The 24,689-nt window shown below is 43.7% G+C and overlaps 2 protein-coding genes across 2 annotated transcripts in view; one reads left to right on the plus strand and one right to left on the minus strand.

The window, feature by feature from the left end:
• Positions 1 to 15,150, plus strand: part of celsr3 (cadherin, EGF LAG seven-pass G-type receptor 3) — a 127,469-nt gene extending 112,319 nt beyond the window's left edge. The window contains exons 30-39 of the mRNA XM_078288237.1: positions 846 to 958; positions 2,093 to 2,172; positions 4,851 to 4,977; positions 5,117 to 5,236; positions 6,970 to 7,067; positions 7,707 to 7,798; positions 8,275 to 8,448; positions 10,900 to 11,094; positions 13,593 to 14,661; positions 15,123 to 15,150. Of these exons, the coding sequence (XP_078144363.1) occupies positions 846 to 958; positions 2,093 to 2,172; positions 4,851 to 4,977; positions 5,117 to 5,236; positions 6,970 to 7,067; positions 7,707 to 7,798; positions 8,275 to 8,448; positions 10,900 to 11,094; positions 13,593 to 14,661; positions 15,123 to 15,150 (2,096 nt within the window). The remainder of the gene's footprint in view (positions 1 to 845; positions 959 to 2,092; positions 2,173 to 4,850; positions 4,978 to 5,116; positions 5,237 to 6,969; positions 7,068 to 7,706; positions 7,799 to 8,274; positions 8,449 to 10,899; positions 11,095 to 13,592; positions 14,662 to 15,122) is intronic.
• Positions 15,151 to 20,442: 5,292 nt separating this feature from the next.
• On the minus strand, positions 20,443 to 24,536 carry fsbp (fibrinogen silencer binding protein). The gene is made up of 4 exons (XM_071906827.2): positions 24,270 to 24,536; positions 22,328 to 22,380; positions 21,954 to 22,122; positions 20,443 to 21,375 (listed from the first exon to the last, which is right to left on the minus strand). The coding sequence occupies exons 1-4, from the start codon at positions 24,472 to 24,474 to the stop codon at positions 21,005 to 21,007; spliced, it is 798 nt and encodes a 265-aa protein (XP_071762928.1). The 5' UTR covers positions 24,475 to 24,536; the 3' UTR covers positions 20,443 to 21,004.
• Positions 24,537 to 24,689: the final 153 nt, after the last annotated feature.

A 24,689-nucleotide genomic window follows, 5' to 3' on the forward strand; every position in this document is an offset into this window, starting at 1 on the left:
CTGTACTGTTAACATGCCACTACTAGCCAGTACTCACGCTAGCTTCTACTAGATACGCTAAATCAGATGTGTTAACAAGACAGTGATGGTTAGCTGGCCAGATGCTGTGGTTGGCTAGCTAACAAGCTGACATTATCTAAACACAAAATCAATCAGTGGCAAAATGATCAGTTCCCAGTCAGAAACAGCACAGAAATCAACCGTGTCGATTGAATTCTGCTGAGTCTGAAGTTTACAATCAGACGTTTACAGCCACTGTTCCCCAAGAGCTGAGGACCTCCAATATGGCCGCCAGAGGGTGCATGATGTCACCTGAAAGCCCTCTGATCAGGCTTGATAGAACAAGCAATAGTTGATTAAGTGATTTCAAAAATCAATAGCGATAAAAACAGTGGTACTTTACATTCATTCAGATAATACATCTTTTTTGTTTGACCTTTCCTACTGCTGTCATTCAGATGATGACAAGCTGACTCATACTGAGCAGCCGAGTCTCTCTCTGCTCTGACCGCTGTGTGTCTCTTTGTGATTGGCATGGGGTGTGTCTGCCTGTCTGCCTGTCTGGTCTGTCTGTCTGCCTGTCTCTCTGGTCTGTCTGGTCTGTCTGGTCTCTCTGGTCTGTCTGGTCTGTCTGCCTGTCTGGTCTGCCTGTCTGGTCTGCCTGTCTGTCTGTCTGTCTGTCTGTCTGCCTGTCTCTCTGGTCTGTCTGGTCTGTCTGGTCTCTCTGGTCTGTCTGGTCTGTCTGCCTGTCTGGTCTGCCTGTCTGGTCTGTCTGGTCTGTCTGCCTGTCTGGTCTGCCTGTCTGGTCTGTCTGTCTGGTCTGACTGTCTGTCTCCTTGCTGTAGGCCTGGCGGTGGGCCTGGACCCAGAGGGTTATGGGAACCCAGACTTCTGCTGGATCTCCATCTACGACAAGCTCATCTGGAGCTTCGCCGGTCCCATCGCCATCGTCATACTGGTAACTGTCTGTCTCCCTGTCTGTCTGACCGACCGCTAGTATAGTTACTGTTGGGTGTATGGGAGGTGTGCATAAGCTTCGATAAATACATGGTATAACCAGTGGTGTAGTGGAGAATAAAAAGGTGGGTAAACCATTACCTCCAGTCAGTGATCATTATACGGCAAACTTTTGCTTTTTCCCTTAAAAGACCATATCTCCATATAACTTACTGTACATCAGTTTGATGCTGAGAGATTTATATCAGCCTGAAAACTATTCTGCAAATAAAAAGGTGTGTGTGTGTAAACTGTCCTTCTGTCTGGGCGATCTTCCAAGAAGCTCAAAATCACAGAAAACGTGGCAGTGGCAGCGCTCCAAACGACTTTAATAAACAAGACCACACTTGACCGCAGTTATACCATCATTTTATTGGATGGTCACATCAGGTTAACAACTCCCAGTATAAACCCTCCTCAGAGCATCGTGCATGTGACACCTGGCCAGGTTTTATAATGCTTGTAAATGATTACAGTGTAGTATAGTCAATGTGCTGTATGTTCATTCATTTATACACTTCTTTTATTCCAACATTAATTCGTGCTTTTCTTTCTTATTTCATTCGTTTGTCCCTTCCTTCCTTCCTTCCTTCTTTCATGCCTTCACTCCTTACTCCATCCCTTCTATTCTTCCTTCTTTACTTCCATCGCTCCTTCCCTTCATCCTACCTACTGCCCTTTCTTCTTTCCTTCCTTCTCTCCTTTCTGCGTTTCTTTCCACCTTTCGTCCTACCTTCAATTCTCCCTTCCGTTTTTTGTTCCTTCCCTCCTTGCTTCCTACTGTCCTTTCTTCCTTCAGTCTAAATCCAAGTAGCATTTGAGCAAAGGAACCATAACAGATTTAATAAGCAATTGACAGCGTGTCTGCTAGGACTTGCGTGGCTTAACCTTTGAGAAATACAGACAGGATTAACCAGGAAGCCTCCGTCACCGGCAGCAGCATAATATCAGTCTTACCTTTAGCTCAGTATTTTATCCACATTGATTTTGTCCCATTTGCTAATCCTCATCCCTGCTATTGCTAACGGCAATATTGGATTAGCGGTAACACATCGTAATACCGCCTTAACGTCTGTTTTAATGCCTCTCTACCCAGATGAATGGAGGCATGTTCCTGATTGTAGCCAAGATGTCCTGCAACCCGTCTCAGAAGGAGACCAAGAAGCTTCCCGTCATGTGAGTACATATCTGTGATGAAATGAAATGGGCTTCCAATGTAGGGAGTAAATTAAACATGAACTTGGTACGGAGAACTATATGTGCTGTATAACCTGTCAAAGAAAAAAAGATCTGTGTGTGGCCAGATTGGGTCAGGTCTACTCCCTCTCCATATTGAAACAGGTCGTTTGTTATATGTGTGATCTTAATCCATTTTGTTTTGTATTGCCCACATTACCACGATTTAAGAACGACAATGTTTAATAAAGTGGAGGGAAAAAATGATCTACTCCTCATGCAGGACACAGATATACTGCCGTGGTTGTTTGAACACAAAACCTTTTTAATTGCTGACTATTTAGAAAAAGCTTGGGCTAGAAGGAAGACAAGATTATGTTCTTTTTTTTTTTTTTTCTATGGGTATTTGTTCTTGTCATATTAGGAGTATTATAGTACCGGGATATACTTCATGTGCTTACTGTAATGAATTGAGTATTGCTTACAGCTGTAATATAGCAAACTGAAATTTTGTTTATTTTATCGGTGTCTTGTAATCCCACGTGGGATGGGCCACCTAAGTGGCATGACACGTAAATAAGAAATGCATTCATTCATTCATTAATTCATTCATTCATTTGTGTCTATGATGGTTGAATTTACTTTTATTGCATCTAAAAGCCGATTTTGCTGGTTACCCTGCATTTAGATTTTGATTGCCTGCAGTGTTTTATTCAGACTCTTGTGTTTCCTTGAAGCTACTGATCTAAAAGCCTACTGTTTTTTATTCAGACTACTTTTTATTATAGGCACTTGGGAATGCTTTGGCAACATAATGTCCGCACTAAATTTCTCCTGAGTGATTTGGGGACAGATTTCAGTAGTCCCACAGCTCACTTGTAGAGCCTGACACAGTCCCTGAAAGGCGCTGGATCACTAGACTCTTGGATTTATAGCAACAAGAAAAATTGGTTAGCAACTGCCTGACGTTGGCTCTGATGAAAACGATAGCTGGCGTGTGCAGCGATAAAGAACAGTCATAAGGTCTTATATAGGAGCTTCTTGTCACCTGTAAAGATAAGGACCTGTAGCTGCATGCTGGTGTCAGAGCTAACAGACCACAGGTTACACTCCGACAGGCATCTAATATTTGCAGCATTTTGGTCCCAAGGGCCTTTTCTTCAATTCAAGTCACAGATTACAAATGCAGCAAGTCACACTTTTACCTCATGCCTGCTGAACTATTGCTGCAATTTTTCTAAACCCCCCCAAGAGGAATTGTTGGAAATTTTGCTCTCTTTTCAGCCATCAGAAGGCACAGAAAAGTGGTTGGGTGACAAATTGGTTAAGAGACACCAGAGTTTTGTGTTACAGTATTCCAATTTGGTTCCATAGTGAATCATTCTAGACACTTCTGCAGTACAAATGTAGAATAGATGGAGGATAAATGTGTGAAGGATAACTTCTACAATGGTTACCAATGTATATAAGTGACATGGGGTCTAGTATGGTTAGTTATATAACACTACTCCATGAAAGAAACACTGATAAACCCAATTTTCATGATTTCCACATTTTCACTTCAATCAAAAGCTTTCATGGCCATTTAAAGAAGTTACAGTTAGAAGTTTCATGACCTCAGTGACTATGAAACTCATTCAAAAGCCATGTGATTTCCAAATGGCTTCTTTTTTTTTTAAATTCCTGAATAAAAAATTGAATTTTTAGCTGGTCCTAGTGATGACCTAGCTGTCACACGTGTCTCTCAAAGCAGGGGAATGTAGCTTTGAAGTAAATGGGATGTGACTGGTGAGCTAACAAGGAACAGAGGGGAACATGCCTGTGTGGCTGTCTGTCCCGTTCAGTCAATGCTGATTTGATAGACAACGATCACGTCAGGCCGTGTTATTGATCAAGTCATGTCTGCACAAATGACAACTGCAAATCTTATTTTTCAGTTGCTTCTGAACTCTCTGTCTCTTGTCATCTTGTCTGTCTCCCATATCTGTTTCTCTGCTTTCATCCTATGTTTTTCTCTTTTTGCTATCTCCTTCCCCATCATGGAGGTCCATTGGAGAATTGGGTGTGCGCAAATAATGGCTAAATGTATAACAACCGGGCTAGAAAAAGAGATAGGCCACCTGAAATAGATTGTTATGGTGTGGCTGTCGGTCAATTCATTCAACATGAAGAGTCTGACGAGGTGGATTTGTTTCCAAATGTAGGTTACTGTGTCTTGTCTTTAGCCCTGAGTCTCTATTATATAGGAAAGCACCGGATGTTAATGTGACTACTAGCCACTGCTAAGGCTTGCTTCTACTAGATACCTTAGCTAGTGCGCAAATCAGATGTGTTTCCATTATCTAAACACAATATCAGTCAGATGTATCAGTGATGAGATGATCGATTCCCAGTCAAAGTCAAAAACAGCACAGAAATTAACCAGATATATTCACCTCTGTCGAAATGGCCAAGTTGTACATTTAGAAACACTATCAGCTTTTCACAGCCACTGTTGTCAAACACCTGAAAACCTCCAATATGGCCGCCAGAAGGTGTGTTACATCACCTGAAAGCCCTCTATAGGTATGATATTGCTATTGTGTAGTGTCTTGGTGAATCTGACCGAATTTGTGTTCCTCTCTCTCTCTCTCTCTCCCTCTCTCTCTCTCCCTCTCTCTCTCTCTCTCTCGCTCCAGTGCTACTATCCGCAGTGCCTTCCTGCTGTTGCTGGTAGCCACCGCCACCTGGCTGTGTGGTCTGATGGCCGTGAATAACAGCATCCTAGCTTTCCACTACATCTTCAACATCCTCTGCCTAGTGCAGGTACGAACAAAGTGTTTGAAATTAGGTGTTTGCTTGCTGTGTATAGTTTCATCTCTGTATCTAACTCTCTCTCTCTCTCTCTCTCTCTCTCTCTCTCTCTCTCTCTCTCTCTCTCTCTCTCTCTCTCTCTCTCTCTCAGGGACTGTCAGTCTTTCTGGTGTTCACAGTGTTTAACTCGGAGGTTCAGGAGGCGTGGAGAGTTGTCTGTCTGGGTAAGAAGAGTCCTGGAGAAGACCCGCCCAGACCGCCGCAGAACACTGTGAGTCCAACACACACACACAAACATTTATATATATATATAGAAAGTGACGCCTACAGGCTATGAAAACATTCATTAGCTAGATCGAGACTTTTGCCTGCAAAACAGCAACATTTTTTCTCTATCTCTATTTTCTTCTCTATCTCTATTTTTGGAATGTTGTATAATTAAATTCAGGTAGCATTGTCTTTTTCTCAAAATAGACAAAGTATAACATGGAATTCAACTCTTTTTTTAATATAAATCCACACATACACATACTTGTCTAGTCTAGTCTTGTTTATTTATACAGTCCTTTACCACAATGAAGTCTCAAAGGGTTTTACATACCATCATATACATGTCATATACCATACTACATTATATATACATACTACAGATATATATACTGTATATATACACATATGCATCACTTACTAGGTCATATACATACTCCATATACAGTACATTGTTTACAAGTGCACTTGCACTTCTGCATCTATTTATGCATAAACTCTTAGACTTATTTTCTATCAGATTTCATTTTGCCATGTTCTACTCCAGTTTAGTTCATTCTATTCAATTCTATTCTATTGCACTTTCTCACTGTGTCCATTACTAGACGGCACATCAGCATCGTCCCTTGCCCTCCATCCCTCCCTCCATCCATCTTTCCTGTCCTCCCTCTCTCCTCCCGCTCTGCCCTCCGGCTGCGGCGCTGACCCAGATAAAACAATACACCGACTAGTGGAGCTCTTTAGCCCACTTCCTACAAATGCACTGTGCCTATGTACTGTGTTTGTGTGTGTGTGTGTGTTCACCATAACCCTATCCTGCCTTCACATCTTTCCTTCACTCACTAGTGTCTTGTGTGTGTGTGTGTGTGTATGTGTGTGTGTTAGTTCATAGCTCACTGCACCCTAACCCCTGCTCTCTTTAGCCACCCTCCTTTAAAAACACTCACTATCTTGCCTGTGTGTGAGTGCATGTGCATACTTGCTTGTGTGTGTGTGTGTGTTCATAGTTCATGTTCTTGACCCCACCCCCTTTTATCCCCTATTCCTTCCAGTGCACATCCTATCTAGCCCCTATATATATATATGTGTGTGTGTGTGTGTGTGTGTGTGCGTGTGAGTTCATAGTTCATTCTACCCTTTTAGCCCCCATTTCCTCTAAAGTACTTCCTATCCATCACTGAGTCCTCTGGGAAGCGATGACTGTACTTTCCTAAAACTATTATTACACACATACAAGCGCTGCCATCTTTACCCCAGCTGGACTGTATGCATGTGTGACTCCCTGTTAGCATCCTTCTGTGTATCTGACTCATACTGTACGATTAGTTATTTATGACTACAGCGGCCTAATACAGTGCATAGTGCAGGATGTGCTGCACGTTTGAGGCCATTGCTCTTGGGAAATGGGAAAAATGGCCCATCAAATCGAAAAAAGTGATGTATTTTACACTTAAATTGATTTAATCATAATCAAGGGTAATAATCACAAGACCTTCCTCTGCCTCTAATAGTCGATTATTAGAATTTTGTGCAATCAATCAATCAGATTACATTAGAAATATACTGGAATTAGGTTGCTATTGTTCAACTTGTTGGCTTATCTCATACTGAATTTGTGTATGTCTCTCGTTTCTCTGTTTTTTGACCCCTCTCTCTCTCTCTCTCTCTCTCTCTTCCGTGCGTGTGTGTGTGTGTGTGTGCGTGTGTGTGTGTGTGTGTGTGTGTGCTCGCCCGCAGGCTCAGAACCCCTATAACAACGCCTCTCTGTTGGAGCAGAGCGGGCTGCACCGCATCACCCTAGGAACCTCCACCATCTCCTCTGTCAGCTCCGCTAGGTATGTACACACACACACACACACACACACACACACACATGCACACACATGCTCACACACATATTTTACCAGCTAACTAGAGGTTTAGAATGGAATAAGACCGCCAAATCTCAGCTGGTAGACTAGTAGACTAACTAATTTCCCACCGTACTTCAGATACATACTGTAAAATGCCAACAGAGTGTTTACAAATCTCATTCAAAATGTGAAATATGAATCTGCCAGGTTTCATTAATCCCTTGTGCAGTTCGATTTGGAATGAAAATGCTTTCGATTGTGCGTCAAGAAGGAAACGCTTCCAGTAATCAAAGCTGCTGTCTTTAGTGGGTCAGTAGGGTAAAAAGATGAGGAGGATGGGAGGGAACAATGTACTGTAGCTACTGTATGTGGAGCAAAACTAATGTACTCTGAGAGGTGTCTTTATGGCTCAGTGACTATGTGTGTGTGTGTGTGTGTGTGTGTGTGTGTGTGTGGATGTTCTTATTTTTCTTAATGTGTGTGAGGGCTTTTGTTGTTGTTTTGTGTACATTCTTTTTCTGTGTGAATATGCCTGTCTACATCGATCGGTGTGTGTGTGTGTGTGTGTGTGTGTGTGTGTGTGTGTGTGTGTATTCACCCCTCTCCTCTCCCCCCTGTTAGAGAAAACCTCTTGGCTCGTCAGACTCTGGAACAAAACATCGGTCACACCGGAGCGACGGACCTGGATGTAGCCATGTTCCACAGAGACGGAGGTACACACACACACACACACACACACACACACACACACACACACACACACACACACACACTGGAACAAATAGACACACCTACGCATGGACACACACTCATACACACTCTTAATAATGACTTAATGACTAGTAGAGACAAACCCTTCATTGCTCTACCGCAGTTTCCCTCCTTATACATCTTTCTTCCTCGCTCCCTCCCTCTCTCTCTCTCTCTCTCTCTCTCTCTCTCTCTCTCTCTCTCTTTGTCTCTCTCCTTCACCAAGCGTGCAACAAACTTGAGGCATATCCATCAGATTAAAGATCAAGCATGCGTACGCAAAATGAAGTATAACCATTAATGCCTCTATTCCTGCCCCTTATTCCTCTCTTTCTTCCCTCCTCTCTCTCTCTTCCCCTCTTCCTCCCTCCTTCTTCCTTCCTCTCTCTCTCTCTCTCTCTCTCTCTCTCTCTCTCTCTCTCTCTGTCCCCCCTCTCAGGTGAGGACTCGGACTCGGACTCGGACCTCTCTCTGGAGGAGGAGCGCAGTCTCTCCATCCCTTCCTCCGAGAGCGAGGACAACGTCCGTCTCCGCGGGCGCATCCAGCGCCGCTTCAAACGCTCCAATCACAGCGAGCGTCTGCTCACTGAGCCCACCCACAACGGCACCAAAGGTAGACGAGCACTTCCTTGATTTTTGGGCCGATTTATCGTTACATTTTCACTTTTCTTTTCCTTATAAGGCATTCAGCTTACAGTGGATAGGCAGGAAGGGGTTAAGTGTCTTGCTCAAGGACACTTCAGCAGTTGACAGGCACATATTGGCTGTTTTGGGGATCGAACCTGTGACTTATTAGTTACGGGATGGTCTCTCCACCCACTAGGCCACATGCCAAACCTATTTGATAGAGGATGAATGAGAATGCCATCCCCTTGTTAGCATAAAAACGTGATATGCATCCATTTAATTCAATTTACGTCCCCTACTGCACTCTCAGATATAGAAACACACAACATGTATGCATACATGCATGAAAGCACACACATGCATGAAAGCACACACACACACACACACACACACACACACACACACACATGCACACACACTAAGAGAAAATGTCAGTGCCGGTAGTCATTAATCAATACCCTCTTCCTTCTAGTATACATGAAAACATGTCATGCATAATATATGGGTTTATACACTGTATAATTTATGTGATATAAATGCCACACATATACCATGCTCTATATATTGGTGAAGTGTTTTACTATGCGAAAAGGCCAGACTTGCGCATATCCATAAATCAATATGAGTAATCAATTTGTAGCTTTGCAAACCATCTGGATCAGATGAGCTCAATTCACATTGTCAGTAGAAAGGAACAGGACATGATCCAGATGGCTAGCGCAGTTAATCAATTCATGAATTCATTCACAATGAAGGGCCAAATCAATGCTTAGAGCTGCAGGCTCGTAACTGGAAAGTGTCAGTTTTGAAGATGCCCTCCCGTCCCTCGCTGCCGCCCCCCCCGGCAAGGCGTTTAACCCCCGGTCACTTCAGTGGAGCCGCTCACTGGCCGACGGTAGAAGACTGTGGCTACTGGGCAGCTAGGTGCGAATGTGTGTTGAGTGTTAAACAGGCTGCTGCTGGAAAAAGAGTGTGTGCTCAGACAGCCTGTGAAAAAACACGAGGTAACCACTAGAGAACAGGGGGGAACAATACGGGCTTCCAAAAGGCCCGCAGCAAACAAAAAGAAAAGGTTGGAAGCCACGTCGATGCAGAGGGTGAAAGTTTATTAATTGCTTTGTAGGCACAAAACAATGAGGCGCTTAAAGAGCAAAGCAGAACCCAGTGTTTGGCTTTTATCTGCATGCAGGATAAGCAACGCATTTCAGGCTTAGTGCTCTTCCTCAGGCAGCATAAAAAAAAGAGTTTAAAAAATGCACACAAAGGGCCTCGTTCATAACAGGCTCTCATACGCAAATTTGCACATTACGACCAAATCCAAAGCATGTGAGTAGTTTTTTGAAAAAGTTATGTGGATAAGAAAACAAGCATTTAGCATTGAGTGTCTTGTATTTTCTGGGAAATATCCAAGGCAAAATCATATTTCCATCCATAACCTAGGTGTGACTGCTATAGACTTGTCTCTGTTCATGCATTCGATCCACCAACCATGATGTCTCAGACGCCACTGACCGAATTTTGCCGAATCTTTGGGGAAGGATGCATCTCACCACTGCGTTCCGGCATTTTTTAAATCACACCAAATTACACCGGGGGAGGGACTACAAAATTTGTTTGTCCATTTTGACACAACTTTTTGTCTTTTGTTTGTGTATCGATGTGTCACGGGCAATTTGCTGTTTACGTTTACAGTTGCCTTCTCTCAATTTGTTTTTTTTTTCTTTGAAATGACTATAAAATTTAATCAAAGATAAAGTCAGAGAGCATTTTTATAAATAAGATCAAATGCACCAACCATGTGTCCCAACTGACTGTGTAATTGCATGCATTCTGCTCATGCGTTAAATCAACGAATTCTGTCTCTTCATAGGATTTACAGAAGTTTGATACACTTCCTACCAATATGGCACATTGCCTTAAAACACTGCTCATTATTCCTTGCTGTTATTTCATAATGAACATATGCTATTTGTCTGCTGACACCTGCTATTTGATAACAGACACCTGTTGTGCGTCTGTAAGGATGAATGCGTAGCTATAAAATTGAACATGATGCGTTATATGCCATTCAACAGATGACAAAAGAACACATTGGCAGTTTTTGATTACTGGTCTTTATTGGCCTCCATTATAAAATATTTTCAGACAATGATGAAAGCTAAAAAGCGATTTAGCCCAATATCGAACACGTCTCGTTTTTCAGGATTTCATCTCTTAGTCAACAGTTAAAGGCGGCTTTGTTTCTTTGTCAACCAATAACATTTATCCTTGCTTACCTGATATGAGATCATCCTTGTTGGGACAGATTTCAGTTTTTGGAAAAAGAGCTTTCACGGGTCACTGAAGTGCAGTTTCACTAGTTTTCATCTATCAAACGATGCAAAAAGTACCTTTTTTCATTATTAACCAGAAGTGTTTGTTCTTGTGTGTGTGACAGACCTGGATGGCAACGACCTGCTGTCCTATTGGCCGGCCTTGGAGGAGTGTGATGCTCACACCCTTCAGAAGTGGGGCTCGGAGCGCCCCCTGGGGGGGGACTACAACAAGGACGCCGCCAACAACAACCAGCCTGACGCAGCGCTGACTAGCGGAGACGAGAACGGCCTCACCCAGCCGAACAGGCACCGCAAGGGTAAGAGGGGCACACACACATACACACACACACACACACACACACACACACACACACATACATGACCTAAAGGCCTGATTCAGACTGTGTAAATTTACGTGGGTGTTGCAAGGATTGAGATTTGCATGGTTGAGCTGTTCGGATTCAGACTGTTGGATGTGAACACACTCTGCTTTTCATGTCTTTCTGCTGAGGCTTAAATTCAGTTTTAGTCAGGACACATGGCACATGGATACTGATAAGATAACATCATAAAATATAGTTAAAATAAAATCTGAAATGGCGTAGACTGTTCTATGTTTTTGCCTGTAAGAAATCACTGAAATGATTTTTTATATGAAATATAACATTTATATCAACAGATTTTAAGAGTTTCTTAATGACAACTGCTCTCTACTCAACTCACCGACAAGCCGTTCGTCAGTTGCTTTGCTTATTGCACGGAAACTTTGCACAAACACTTGTTATAGTTACTTCAGCATCACATACTGTATCAGCTGAATGTTCTTATGTTGTGTTTTCCTGTTGCTATAAATCTGTTCGTGTGCACTGAGTGACGTAATGGTGACTCACATGCGTACAGTCCAGGGCAGCTGTGACCTGTGAAGCTATGGTGGACAATCTGATGGAATCTGTCCTTGGTCGGGTGTCTTTGCATGTCAGTGTCTGGCCTATATTTTCCCACAACATCTCTGGACGTGCTGTCTGGTTGACGCAGCACCTGTCACCGGGATGGAAATGGCACATTTTGCCTGGAGTAACAGGGAAGAGATGTCGGCTCGGCGATGTGACTCTGCAAATCATCGTTCAAAAGACGGCTCAATAATCCAGGCCGTATCTATGTGCAAACACTTTGTCCGTTCAGGACGTTTAAAGGATTTCATTGTGCCCTCCATGCGCCCTGGTAGTGCTCTCTCTTTTGATGATCCCTTAGAAACTCTAACATATAACTGATAGGACTCATCTTGTTTTCTTCGTAGTGGAGAGACCTTAAATACCATTCCAATTATTCAGAGACCAATCACAGTCTAGTTAATTTCCCTCAGGTTTTTGTGACTCAACAATTCACATCCTTTTTGTCTTTGGCATTTATTAGCATGCAGACTTTTTGTTTCCCATGAGGAAACAGATGGTGTTAGACATATTGCAGGGTTTGGGTTGTGTGAAGAAAGGCATGTACAAATGGATTTAAGTCAGAGTCAAAGTAAGGTGGGCACGCCTTGATTTATTTTCGTCACCTCGTGCACACATCATGCAGGAGGCTGCGTATCCCCGAGCAAAACTCCAGGGTTGGAATCAGCGGAGTGGCGTGTGCATAAAAAAACAACTTAAGACACTGTGCGGCGCTTAAGTCAAGGTCTAAATCTAGCCCTAAAAGCATGGGTGACACTTTTCAGAATACATACATATAAAATTGGCATGTACACACACACAAACACACACACAAACACACACACACACAGACACACACGCATGTATGCTCATACAAATGCAAACATGGACATGCAGAGAAAGTTCACTCACACTGCCTGAAAGCACACACACACACACACACACACACACACACACACACAGGAAATATGAGTGAGCGAGTAAGAAATGCAGGCAAAGTTAGAAATCACTCATACAGCCTGAAAGCATGGGTGACATTTTGGGAATGCATGCATAAATACACAAAACACATAAACAGGCATGAAACACACACACACACACACACACACACACACACACACACAGTTAAGGTGCCTAAAAGCAAGAAGTCACACTTTAAGGATTATACAGTATGTACTTGAGTTACACAATTCGTTTTGAAGGCTTTGGCCCTCAGGACAGCCAGATTACTCAGGCCCAAGCTGGTATTTTGATTTAGTGCATAAAATGTTAACAGTGAACCTAACAGAACCTGGAAACGTCATTAACAAAGTCCAAAACACTCTGAAATCACAGACAAAAGGAAGTTCCAAGGCATTCACAAAAAGGCAAAAAACCTTTATTTAATGGGCAAGAATGTGTTAAAAACTGCAACGACCTGTGCATTTTCAATGTGGCTTCAAAATTTTATAAGGGTGGTCTTTTAAATAGTTTTCTTTTTTCTCTTGTTCCTCCCCATTCCTCTTCTCTCACAACCATCATCGTTCCCTCTCTTCTTCTCCATCCCCCCTCTTTCCCTCTCCTATCTCTCTCTCCTTCCGTACCCCTTTCTTACCTCCTTCTCTTTATCCTTCTCCCTCCCTCTCTCCTTATCCTCTTCTTCCCCCCTCACCCTTCGTCTATCTCTTGCTTTCCCACTCTCACTCTCTCTCTCATCCATCTCTCTTCCCCTTATTCCTCTCCTCCTTCTCCCTCTCTCTCCCCTGACCCCTGTCCTCACTGCCTCTCATTCCTCCTATTGCCTCCACATGCTTCCTCCCTCCCTTCCCTCCACACTTTCCCTTCCTCCCTCCCTCCCCTCCATGCTCTCCCTTCCTCCCTCCTACTGCCTCCTCCTCTCCTCCCAGGTATCCTGAAGAATCGTATCGGCTGTCCCCCGGCCCTCCAGGGCCTTTCCACCATGGGCCGGGTCCCCAGCGAGCTCAACTGGTACCGAACCTCTACTCTGGGCCACCGCGGCGTCCCCGCCGCCTCCTACGGTCGCATGTACTCCGGCACGGGTGCGGTCGGCGCCGGGACGGGCTCCCTGTCCCAGCCGGCCTCCCGCTACTCGTCCCGGGAGCATCTTGACTCGCTGGCCCGGAGGCAGCTGTCCAGGGATCCGCTAGGGAGGCAGACGGTCGGGGGGTCGAGGGACCGGCTGGACTCCCGGGGCTCCAGGGACAACCTGGATCTCTTACCCAGGAGGAGGGAGCTGGGGCTGGGGCAGGGAGGCGGGCTGGGCGCCCTGGGGGTGGATCATCAGCGAGTCTCATCATCCAGGGAGAACTTGGCAGGTTCCAGGGACAGACTGGACTACCACCACCCGGGCAGCGCTCACGCCTCGCGGGAGGACTTGAGCGGGAACGGGGGCATGGGGACGGAGGGGTACCTCGGGGGGTCGAGGTCCCAGCTGAACACGCTCACCCGGCGGCAGGCCTCGTCCCGGGAGCACCTAGGGGGGGCGCTGATGAGCAGCCGGTCCAGAGAGCAGCTGGACACCAACGGAGGCGGCTGCGGGGTCGCGTCCCAGGCGCAGCCCTGCCGGGAGTGGCTGCGCACGCTGCCGCCCCGCCAGCCCTCGCACCCCGACCAGCCGCCCCCCTCCTCCCCGCCTCCGCCCATCTCCGAGGAGCAGGAGCAGCTCCCTCCGTCGACCCGCGTCAGAGGACGACTGGACTCCGCGCCTCCATGTAGGTACCCAGGTCAAACCGCCGCCCAGGTCGCGGGCTCAAATCCAAACCCTCTGAGTCGCCAACCGTCCAGCGAGCACCTGGATATTCTGTCCTCCATCTTGGCGTCGTTCAGTTCCTCCGTCCTGACTCCTCCCCCCGCTGCCTCTAACCCCGGGCCTAACGGCTCCGCCCACGGACCCTCCCCCTCCCCGCCCCACTCCGCCACCTCCCACAGCATATCTGAGGTCTCCCCCGACTCCGAGTAAGTCTCTCTGTCCTCTGGCTCTCCGTCTCTTACTCTCTCCCTCCGCTGAAAATACTTTCCTCTCTTCTTCTGTGTCCTCTAACTCTTCTTCTGTTCTGTTTTGCTTTCTTCTGCCTGTTTAAGTTCCTCTCCTGTCTTCTTTCCTCACCTCTCTTCACCTCTCCTTTCCTCTCCCCTACTCCCCGCCTTTTTCTCACCTCTCCTCTGCTCTCTCTTATCCACTTCCCACTTTTCCGCTTCCACTGCTTCTCATCCCTTGAGTCTCTCTCCATTTTCCTGCTCTCTCCTTCTTTTCTCTTTGTCCTTTTGTCTCCAGCACCTCATTTCCGTTTTGTTGTCCTGTTTTCATTATTGTCATATTATTTTTGTGGCAGAACGTTTGCAGTAAGTGCAAAATTTGCTGTGTAAACTCATCGATTATTTTACTCTTTCCCTTTTCATCCCCCCCTTCCCCACAGAGCCAACAGAAGCGAAGGACAGTCTTGATGACAGCCTCCGTATCCCATAATGCATTGCGCCTGTGCTCGGCGCACCAGGGACAAGTTCAAAGGTCACGGATGACCCTGAGCCACTGGAGCGTCCTGGGACTCTGGAGGACTAGAAACAAAACTGGGGCAGAGAAGACAGAGAGATGGAAAGAAAGTCAGGATTAAAGAGGAAGCTGGTGGGCGGATTGTATAAATTGAGTTTTTCCAGTCCCACTGGAAATAATTTGTGACGGTTCTTTGGACTTAGACAGTCGCTGAGTCAACCATCTCTACTACCTAAAAAGACAAAGACAAACACAAACTCCTCAGATTTCAACACAGACACAAAAGTCAGCCTGATCCAGAAAAGATCCGTCTAAAAGAAAAAAAAAGGAGAAGAAAAAGAAAATAAAAAAGACTGTAAATAACATTTTTTATACATTTTGTATCTTTTTTCATTGGAGATGAAGAAAAAAAAAAAGTCTCTTGTGATGTTTTTTTTGACGATTGTGTCCGTGTGGGGTTGTGCGCGAGGTCGGTGTGACTGGAATCTTGTTTGTTGCTGAGGGAGAGATTTCCCTATACAAAAAAAAAAAAAAGAAAAAAATCAATCCCCCAAAATTCCTCCCCCAAAAACCGTTTTCCTCTGAAACTTTTTCCTCACGCCCATCAACTTTGTGTATAGAACTTAGCGTCAGGGGTCCGGCAATATACTATTGGATGAGATTACAGAAACCATGAGATGTGGTTGGAGGGAAACGTCTAGGTGGCAAGAAGTGATTGTAAATACAGGAAGGGATCATAAGAAAAGAGATTTGATGGAACAGAATGATTGTGCAGGGAGGGAGGGAGGGAGGGAGGAGGGAAAGAAAGCCAACGTTAAGCTAACGCACCGCAGGAGGGTGAAGAGCTCGGTCCTGAGCGTCGGTCTATCAGCTGTTGCAGGAGATTGTGCTGTTTTGTGATCCAAGTTCCTCTGTATATGAATGTCATCTATCTGTGTGTCTTTGTGAACCAGACCATATCGCTTTATTGATATTACAAGTCCATATCTTAGTGGGAATCTGGAGACCTATCCTCTCTGTATGAGGGCGTGTCAGTTAGCAGCTGCAGCCGTTTAAATCGTGACAAGCTGTCCAGTGATTTCAACTTGTTTCCAGACCTTGCAAGCTTATTTTGTCATATTTTTTAGTCTTTTATTATCTCATTGCACTGGCAGATAATGTTTCTGGTTTCAATAAATTTCACTTGATACCATGCCAATATGACTTCTTCCAACCTTGAATCAAGAAACTTTCTCCGAGACAATTTCACTTTTTACCAAGTAGAAGAAAAGTCCTGAAACAAGTTGCATTATCCTGAAAAAAACAGTAAAGATGTGTTCCTAAAATAAGCTTGATAAGTCTGGATGCAAGATAAGATAATTTAACAATTTTGTCAGTTTTTGCAGTGTGTTTTTGCTGCATCACGACTCAACAGACACCACAGGAACCAGCCTAACCTCTCTGGCAGTGTCCATTTAGAAAAGACCAAATCCAAGCCAAAGGTTCAGTTGGTCAAAATCAGTCGGTTACATTGATATTCTCCAGTTTTCTGTTACGTATGAACAACTAAAACTTCTTATCCAAGGGTATGAATGTTTGTTTTTTGCTTGTTTTCATCATAATTTGCGAAATGATCGTGCCATGGAAGCAAGGGCCAAGCTGAAAGATCATTTTTATAAACAAGACCCTAGATCCGTGCCACAAAGCAAACCTGGTGTGTTGGCTATTTTATTTGGCTGCAAATGTAAGTAGATTTTTTTTTTACTCGGCGTGTAGGAGGATAGAGCGGCTCAGACAGGAGACAGGATGAGTCACGTATCTCGGTGTGCTCACACATTTGTTTGGAGACCTGAAAGCAGACCTAAATATCCAGTGGACTGTCTCCCTGAATGTATCAACTCATCTCCGTGTCACATGAGGCCCGTGCCAGAAAGTCTGCTTGTTATGCTAAACAAGGGTGCTGGAAAATAACATCAAAATATCTTTTTCAGTGTTAGAAATGTGGCAGCAGAGGGGCGCTGGTTCTAAACCGGTCGAGCTTTAGAGGGGTTGGGGTCAATTCATCAATTAACTCATCAATTTTAATTCAACTGAGGAATTGGAATCGGAATTTGAAAAAACCTACTGGAAACAAAATTGGAATTGAATTGGAATTTCAGTAAGTTGAATTTAGCTCAATGAAATTGTTAAATTCTCTGTTTTTGTTGGGTTTTTTTTCTTACCACATATCTGAGATTACACGTAATGTTATATATTATCAATACTGAATATCATAAAATGTTAGAGGGACCTTTCAGGTGGTGTTTGATGCAGAACATGTAATCATGACACATACATTATGATTGAGTGCATTTGATTTGTTTACCTGTCTTTTTGATTTTTGATTTTTGATTCATAATGTTTAGCAAGTCAAGACAAACTCTCTCAGAAGTGGAATTTCGTGGAATTTCATGGAATTTCATGGAATTTCATGGAATTTCATGGAATTCAATTGTGTTTCTTGTCATTGCAATTCAATTCACATTCTGTTTCCATAGAGATGGGTGACATTCTAATTCGAATTCCAACTCCAGGAACTGAACTGGACTTTACCATGCATTCTCCAAACCCTGCAGTCTATCCCTTCACTTAAAAACATCCAAACCGACCCAGCGTGAGCTCTTATCGACGACGGATTTACACAAGAACTTAAAACACACAGATTCCATGTGGTTTCTCCATGTTTAGACCGCTATTAATATCTCCGGTCTGTGACATGATGAAGATCTGTGTAAAATCCAGAGTAGCTTCTCCCAGAGCAGGGAGGTCAGTTGTGTCGGCGATAAAAGCCTCTAAGTGGTTTAAGATTCCTAGAGGTCTTAGTGTTTGCATCCCCCCGCTACTTCTCCCCCTCTGCAGCTGGTTTCAGGCCTTCAGGTGACAATACACAGGCGTTTGGAAGCAATGGAGACGGGCAAAATCATCTTTGGCAGGAATGGGGGTTTTCAGATAGCATATAGGTGGTTTTTAAGGGGGTGAAAGTGTACTGAAAAAATACAGTGGGTGATAAAATTTGTAGGCAAAGCGGCCCATCTGCGTTTCCACAAAGTGTTGCAGGTGTTTCCTTAAGGAGAGAAGATCATTGAAGATCATTGAGTCCAAAAAAAGACAAACAAGAAAGTACAGAGTTATTGAGAATAAAATGGAGCACAATGAGCATTGGAATAAATCATAAGATACAAAACCAAGTGTGGAGGAGAAAAAAGTGGGTCAAAAAACTGTGATTGTGTATGAAATGCAACTGCAGGAAAGACAGGATGGCTGTTAGTCATAAGAGGAGGAAGGGAAAGAAAAACAGAAAGAGAGAAATGGATGGAAATGCAGATGGTGGAAAACAAAAACAAAAAAAGACGCCGACACACACATCTCACACACCTAGTGAGCGCAAACCTCCTCTGACCGCTGTTGTCATGTCCATGTCCTTGGGTTGTGACAAGTGAACCTGTTTGTGACAGTATTATTGCCAAAACACTCCTGCAGGGGAACCGACCCGCTCCTCCCTTAAAGGGGCAGTACACCTAAAAAAAAAAAAAATTAAATCCTACAATTCATTCCCTCTCACGAAATCCCTCTTTCATCCAGCTGCTCCAGTTCTGTTTGTCACTGGTCAGTTTGAGTTCATTTATGTACTGCAGTACCTTTAACTTGTACAGACATGAGATTTATTTTATTTATTGATAATTTATTGAGGTTTTATGGGTTATTTACTGATTTGTTTTGTGTACGAGAGGCTGTTGTTTAAGAAGTGAGCGCGTGAATTATTTGTCCAAATGTTGCTTTTTTTTTCATATGTAACGTTTCTTATGACCTGACTCTCCCGCTGCGACAAATTCACCGAAGGAGGACAAGAAAACAAGGGAATGAGAGCATAAAAATGGCTGTTTACACCTAGAATTAACATCAGAATTAAAAAACCTAGATTGCATCTCAACAGGACACCGAGCTTCATTCAAACACTGGCATAAATACACTCTAAACTGTTTCTCCTAACCCAACTATGTGGAAAAATCTGAAAAATGTGATTTCAACCCTATTTTGGAGCATTTACACTTGTGTAAATGTGTTTTGGAGCCTTATCCAGGCAGGCAGAATCTCAATATATCTGAATTTTTCCACATTTGAACTATAATACTGGGTGTAAACGATGCCGTTATGTCTCAACTCAAACATTTTCTCTCCCTGTTCGCTTTTATAGATCCAAAGCCACACTTCCACAAGCACAAAATCAGATTTTTAACTTTGTGTGTTTTACTCTGTAGCTGCCTTTACACAGCAGCAGTGTAAACGCAACCCTAAAAAACCTGGAGAGGTGTCAGTAATGGTGACATGAGAGAATATTACAGTTTAGTTTAATCTGGTTCAGTCCAATATAAGATCCATACAAGCGAGGGGAGAGGAAACGACTGAGTTGAGACCGAGATGTTGTGATGCCGAAAAGGAAAAGAGGGAAAAGTGACAGAAGGAAAGAAGTTGAGTGAAAAGAGAGAGGGAAGGGGGGGGGGGGGGGGGGGGGGAGATGAGCGGAGGGATGGGAGACTGTCTTTGTTAGTTTGCGTGTTCGTTATGGGATGCCTTCCATCCCGCCGTCGGCAAGGGGACGCCGGCATGGAAACAGCTGTTACCGCGGAAACAAGAGAAATGTTGGACATTAAAAAAAATGACTTATTCCTACAAGGCTGTGTCTGTATTTGTATTTCTGAGTGTGAGAGTGCGAGAGGCAGAGAGAGATGTGGCGTTTATTATTCATGAGAATGGACATTTTCAGGTGTGAAAAACCCAAAACTGGCAGAGGAAACATCCTGACAGAGAGACAGGTCTTTCTTTTTAGTCTCCAGGTGTACTGTCACATCCCGAGGTGTCAGACATGTTCAGCTGCCACCGTGATGAGCAGCAAGACCCGCTCAGACAGGCGGCTAAGACAGAAGATCATCAGGGCCGGCAGAAAAACTTTCTAACCTAAAAGTTAACTTGCAGAGACTGAGACAAAAACTACTCGATATCCCCATTTACACCCATCCGGTCCAGATGTTCTTCAATGCATTTTTAATAGTTTGGTCACAGAGCCATGAGATATTGTCTACATGTGCAATACAATGTTGGTGATCAATTACTGCAAAATCAGAGATGCAAGGTCTTTGCATGATACTGTTGATATCCACTTTAAGTGGGCAAGAAGAAAAAAAACGACTCAACTTCACGTTTAAAAGCAAAAGAACACTGTTGTTTTTTAAACTCAGTAACAGTAATTCAGTAACATATATTAGAATACAGAAACTAGAAAAGTAAATATCTGTTGAGAGATTGTACATTTAGGAATGTAATTAGCATTGATTGAAAATGTTACAGTATGTATCATTTATAATAATGATAATATAATAATGGGCAGGACAGGACGTCCCACCTAGACAAGCTACCTCCTTGCCTTACATGGTTTCATGATTTTTTTAGTGTTGGTTTCAAAGGAGAGTTTTAGTCTTACATGGTGCTGGTTCAGAGGCCTTTCCACCTCACCAAAAAAAAAAAAAAAAAAGAATAAAAACACTGCTATAAACGTCTTTTATCTGTTTGAACTATGTCATTCAACAGGAAAAGTAATTTACCCTCTTTGTGTAACAAAAAAGAGCAAAAAACAATAAACGTCCATTAGCTGATATGAAGCAACCAAGAATCCTTCTTCTGCTTTCAAGTACAAAAAACAATGTATAAAAATAGTAATAGTTCCATGGTATATCGACAAAAGAATATAATAAAAACAAACAATAACAAAAATACACTTCATATTAAATCAGTTCATCCCGTCTGATCGGAGGGCTTCTCCTCTTCGTCTCCGCTGCTGGAGGAAGACGGCGGCACGTCTTCCCCCATCTTCTTTAGCTTGGCCTTGTAGTATCTCTTCTTCATCCTGAAGGCCTTCTCCTTCTGCCTGGCCGCTCTCCTCTTCTCCCTCAGCAGCTCCTGCTCCCACTCCAGCACCTTCATCCTGGTCTCCCACTCCAGGATCTTCATCTGCTCCTGCTGCTCCAGAGCCTCGGCCCTCTGGTGTTGCTGTTCCAGTCCCGACAGGTCTACGGCGTCGGGGCGGGACGGGCGGTGGCTCGCTTCCTCCGCCCCGCAGCCCGATATCGATGGGTGGAGGCGGTGGTTGATGACCCTGGCGGTGCCTGGGGGGGGGTCAGAGGTCAAAGGTCAGCGAGATTAAAGGCAGAATTAAGAGGATAAAAGCCATTTTATGCAGGTGTGATGAAATGCAGTATGAAGACATTACATTACATCACATTATGTCGTTTAGCAGACACTTTTGTCCAAAGAACATTTTGTCAACAGTAGTCAAACCGACTGTATATCACAGTCTTCATCAGCTAAGCCTTCATTATTATTATATTCATTAACAAATACAGAGTTCATCATCAGATACCTTATTATGTTAAATGTATGACATGTATCTGTCTGCACATTGGAGTCAATCATGTTTAAACAGGCTGCTGCAGGTTTCAGAAAGCCTAACTTAAGACTTTTTAATGCTTCCTGGAATTTAATTTAAGACCAATTTTAAAACCAAAACACAGAAACAAAGCTAAGTTGTGAAACTATAAAGGAAAGCAGATATGATGCATTTTGTACTACAAACTCCAGGGCAGAGCCATCTGTGTAGAAAGAGTTGCATCAAACTGTATATATTACTGTATATATAACTGTAATATTTGCTCATAGTTTTGCTCATACTTTTAGATCACTGTACCTGATGAGGTGATGTAGGCGGTTGGAAATTCGACTTCCTGGAATTCTGCATTGTGGGAAATGGAGTTTGCGCTGGGGCTGTGGTGCATTTCTGACCAATCACTGCCTGTCATTCTGTCCAGGGAGTCACGCTGCAGGCAGATGGCCACATGCTCTTTACTGTCCTCATTCTGACAAGTACAGAATAACATTTAAAGGGATTATTTAATGTTGGTGTAACACACGTCAGCCACCAATATTAACTGTTCCAGGTAACCTTAGTGTTGCTGCTTCTTTCATTTAATTCTGCTATTGCTAAATTATACTTCTAATATTAATGTAAATCCAAAGTAACTGATTGCATCCAGTCTGCAATTAAGACTTCAAAATCTTTACCCGATTTATACTGCTGTCTCCATTCTCTGCGACATTTATCATCATGACATGACCTGGTAATGAGAAGAGAGAGAGAGAGAGAGAGAGAGAGAGAGAGAGAGAGAGAGAGAGAGAGAGAGAAGAGAGAGAGGATGGAAGGTAAATGAGTTTAAGGAAAATAAGCAGTGAGTGCCACCTGCTGGTGGAAGTAGGTACAACACCAATACACACACACACCCCTACACACACACACACACACACACACACTTAACATATGCCATTTGATGGATACTTTCATCCACAGCACCTTACAGCACCATGACTGTATATATTTATAGTGTGATTGGTGCCAGTGGAAATTAAACCCCTAACCCTGGCAGTGTTGGCAGTATTCTCTACACCTATAAAATGGCTGTCAGACCCAGTAAAGATGAAGCATTGCAATGGTATTTTACTTATTTACGTGCATGGGAAGCAGAACTATTAGTAGGGCTATGAACTGAACCTCATTTGGGTTTAAATCCTTACTTAATCAATTAAGTCCACAAACTCAGCCTCCCATTTATTGTCAGTAAAGCAGCTTCAGGTTGTGTGTTGTGATGACAAGACAATTTAGAGTACTGAAGAATTTCACACCTTCTTTAACATTTAATTCAAGGATTAGCCTATTCCATTACTTTTCAAGAACAAGTCCCCAAAATCCAAGTATCCGACAAGTTTGAGAGCAGACTTGGGCAGCAGGGTGCTGCAGCAGGTAGGGAGACACTCTGTCACCCAGAGGACCCGGCCGGGTTCAAGCCCCCTCAGCCGCAAGCATCCGCCCTGCTGAAGTGTCCTTGAGCAAGACACTGAATCCCTACCAGCTCGAGTGGTGCTGGTCTATAGCTGAGCCTGACCTCTGACCTGCCTGTTGAGAAAAGAGAAACTAGCACTTTCCCTCACAGGGGTAAAAATAAAGGAAACACAGTTAAAGCCCTTAAAACTTGCCGGGATTCAGCCTCATAAAACACAATAACATTAAACCAAGCGATACAAACTTTCTAGGGACAGAAGAGCAAGAAAGTCTAGATCAGGATGATTGTTGGGCGGTCTGTCTTCATTTAAAAAAATCTAAATAAAATCCAGCAGGCTTTAGACTCTGGCAGCATCTCAGTGTACTTCAGTTCGATGTGCTTCAGCTGTTTAACAAAAAGAAAACTGAACTTGACACATCGGTACAATTTATCAGCAACAGACCTTGTCATAAAGGCAAGAGTTCACAGTCTATTGTAAATAGATAAATAAAATAGTGCTGGTCCTAGTTTATAACATGTTATAACATAATGTTGCCCGGAGGAGAATTCTTGCTCAAGGACACTTCAGCAGGGCAGACTTGATTTCATGCCCCCCCCTCCTCCCCCTCCACTTCCCAACACACACACACACACACACACACACACACACACACACACACACACACTACTCCACCCAGCTGCCCCTCATCTCCACTGCCTTGAAATACTGGCCTTGTATAATGTCCTTCAGGCCCAAATGTGCGGCATAAATTTAAATACAGATTTTAGGGGAAACATAAATAGATAAATACAGAATCACAACCGCAAGCTGCATGTGTTGCCATCCAAAAATCTGATCTGTGCATGTAAACAATGCATGGCTTGGCCAGAATGAAAAGCTTTTGATTGTGGACATGGGACAGATGTGCACACACACACACACACACACACACACACACACCTCTACTATTTGCTGTTGAAATGACAGACTACTGCACTGTTGCCTTCTAGTAAATAAACAAACACCAACAACAACAACAACAACAACAACAACAAGGCATCCAATAGCATACGTTCAACAAACCATGGGAATTAACAGATAAATATCACATGCATTCACAGATATGACAACACTCTCCTTCAGTCATGCTCTTTACAGCCTTTCCCTTTGTATTTTGAAGCTAGGCTACCTTGCGCTAGCTTGCGGACCGCTGCTTTGTGCCCCGCTCCCCCTGCGTGGCTGGACAGAGCCGCCTCGCCCATGGTCTGAAGTTTGATGGATTTACAGCAGGCTCTGCATCGGGCCAGGTGGATGTCCTGGAAGTCTTTCACCAGCCACTCCTTGTAGATGTCCTTGGTGAGCCAGACGTCCTGAAATTTACATTTTCCAGGCATAGTTAGCTGTGAAGTTAGCTGGACCGCTAGCTAGCCGAACGGGAGTGCTGCTAACACAGACTAGAATCTTACCTTTTACCAAAACCTCATGCTGCGTTCACGGTCTGCTGGTAAGATTCTGCTTCGGGTTTATGAAGTCGTAAATTGTAGTTCTACGACTCGTCGCGCATATAACAACAGCAGCAGTGTTTCTGGTGGCTGTTGTTTATATAAAT

This window comes from Centroberyx gerrardi, chromosome 14, assembly GCF_048128805.1.
Source record: "Centroberyx gerrardi isolate f3 chromosome 14, fCenGer3.hap1.cur.20231027, whole genome shotgun sequence".
Taxonomy (NCBI): domain Eukaryota; kingdom Metazoa; phylum Chordata; class Actinopteri; order Beryciformes; family Berycidae; genus Centroberyx; species Centroberyx gerrardi.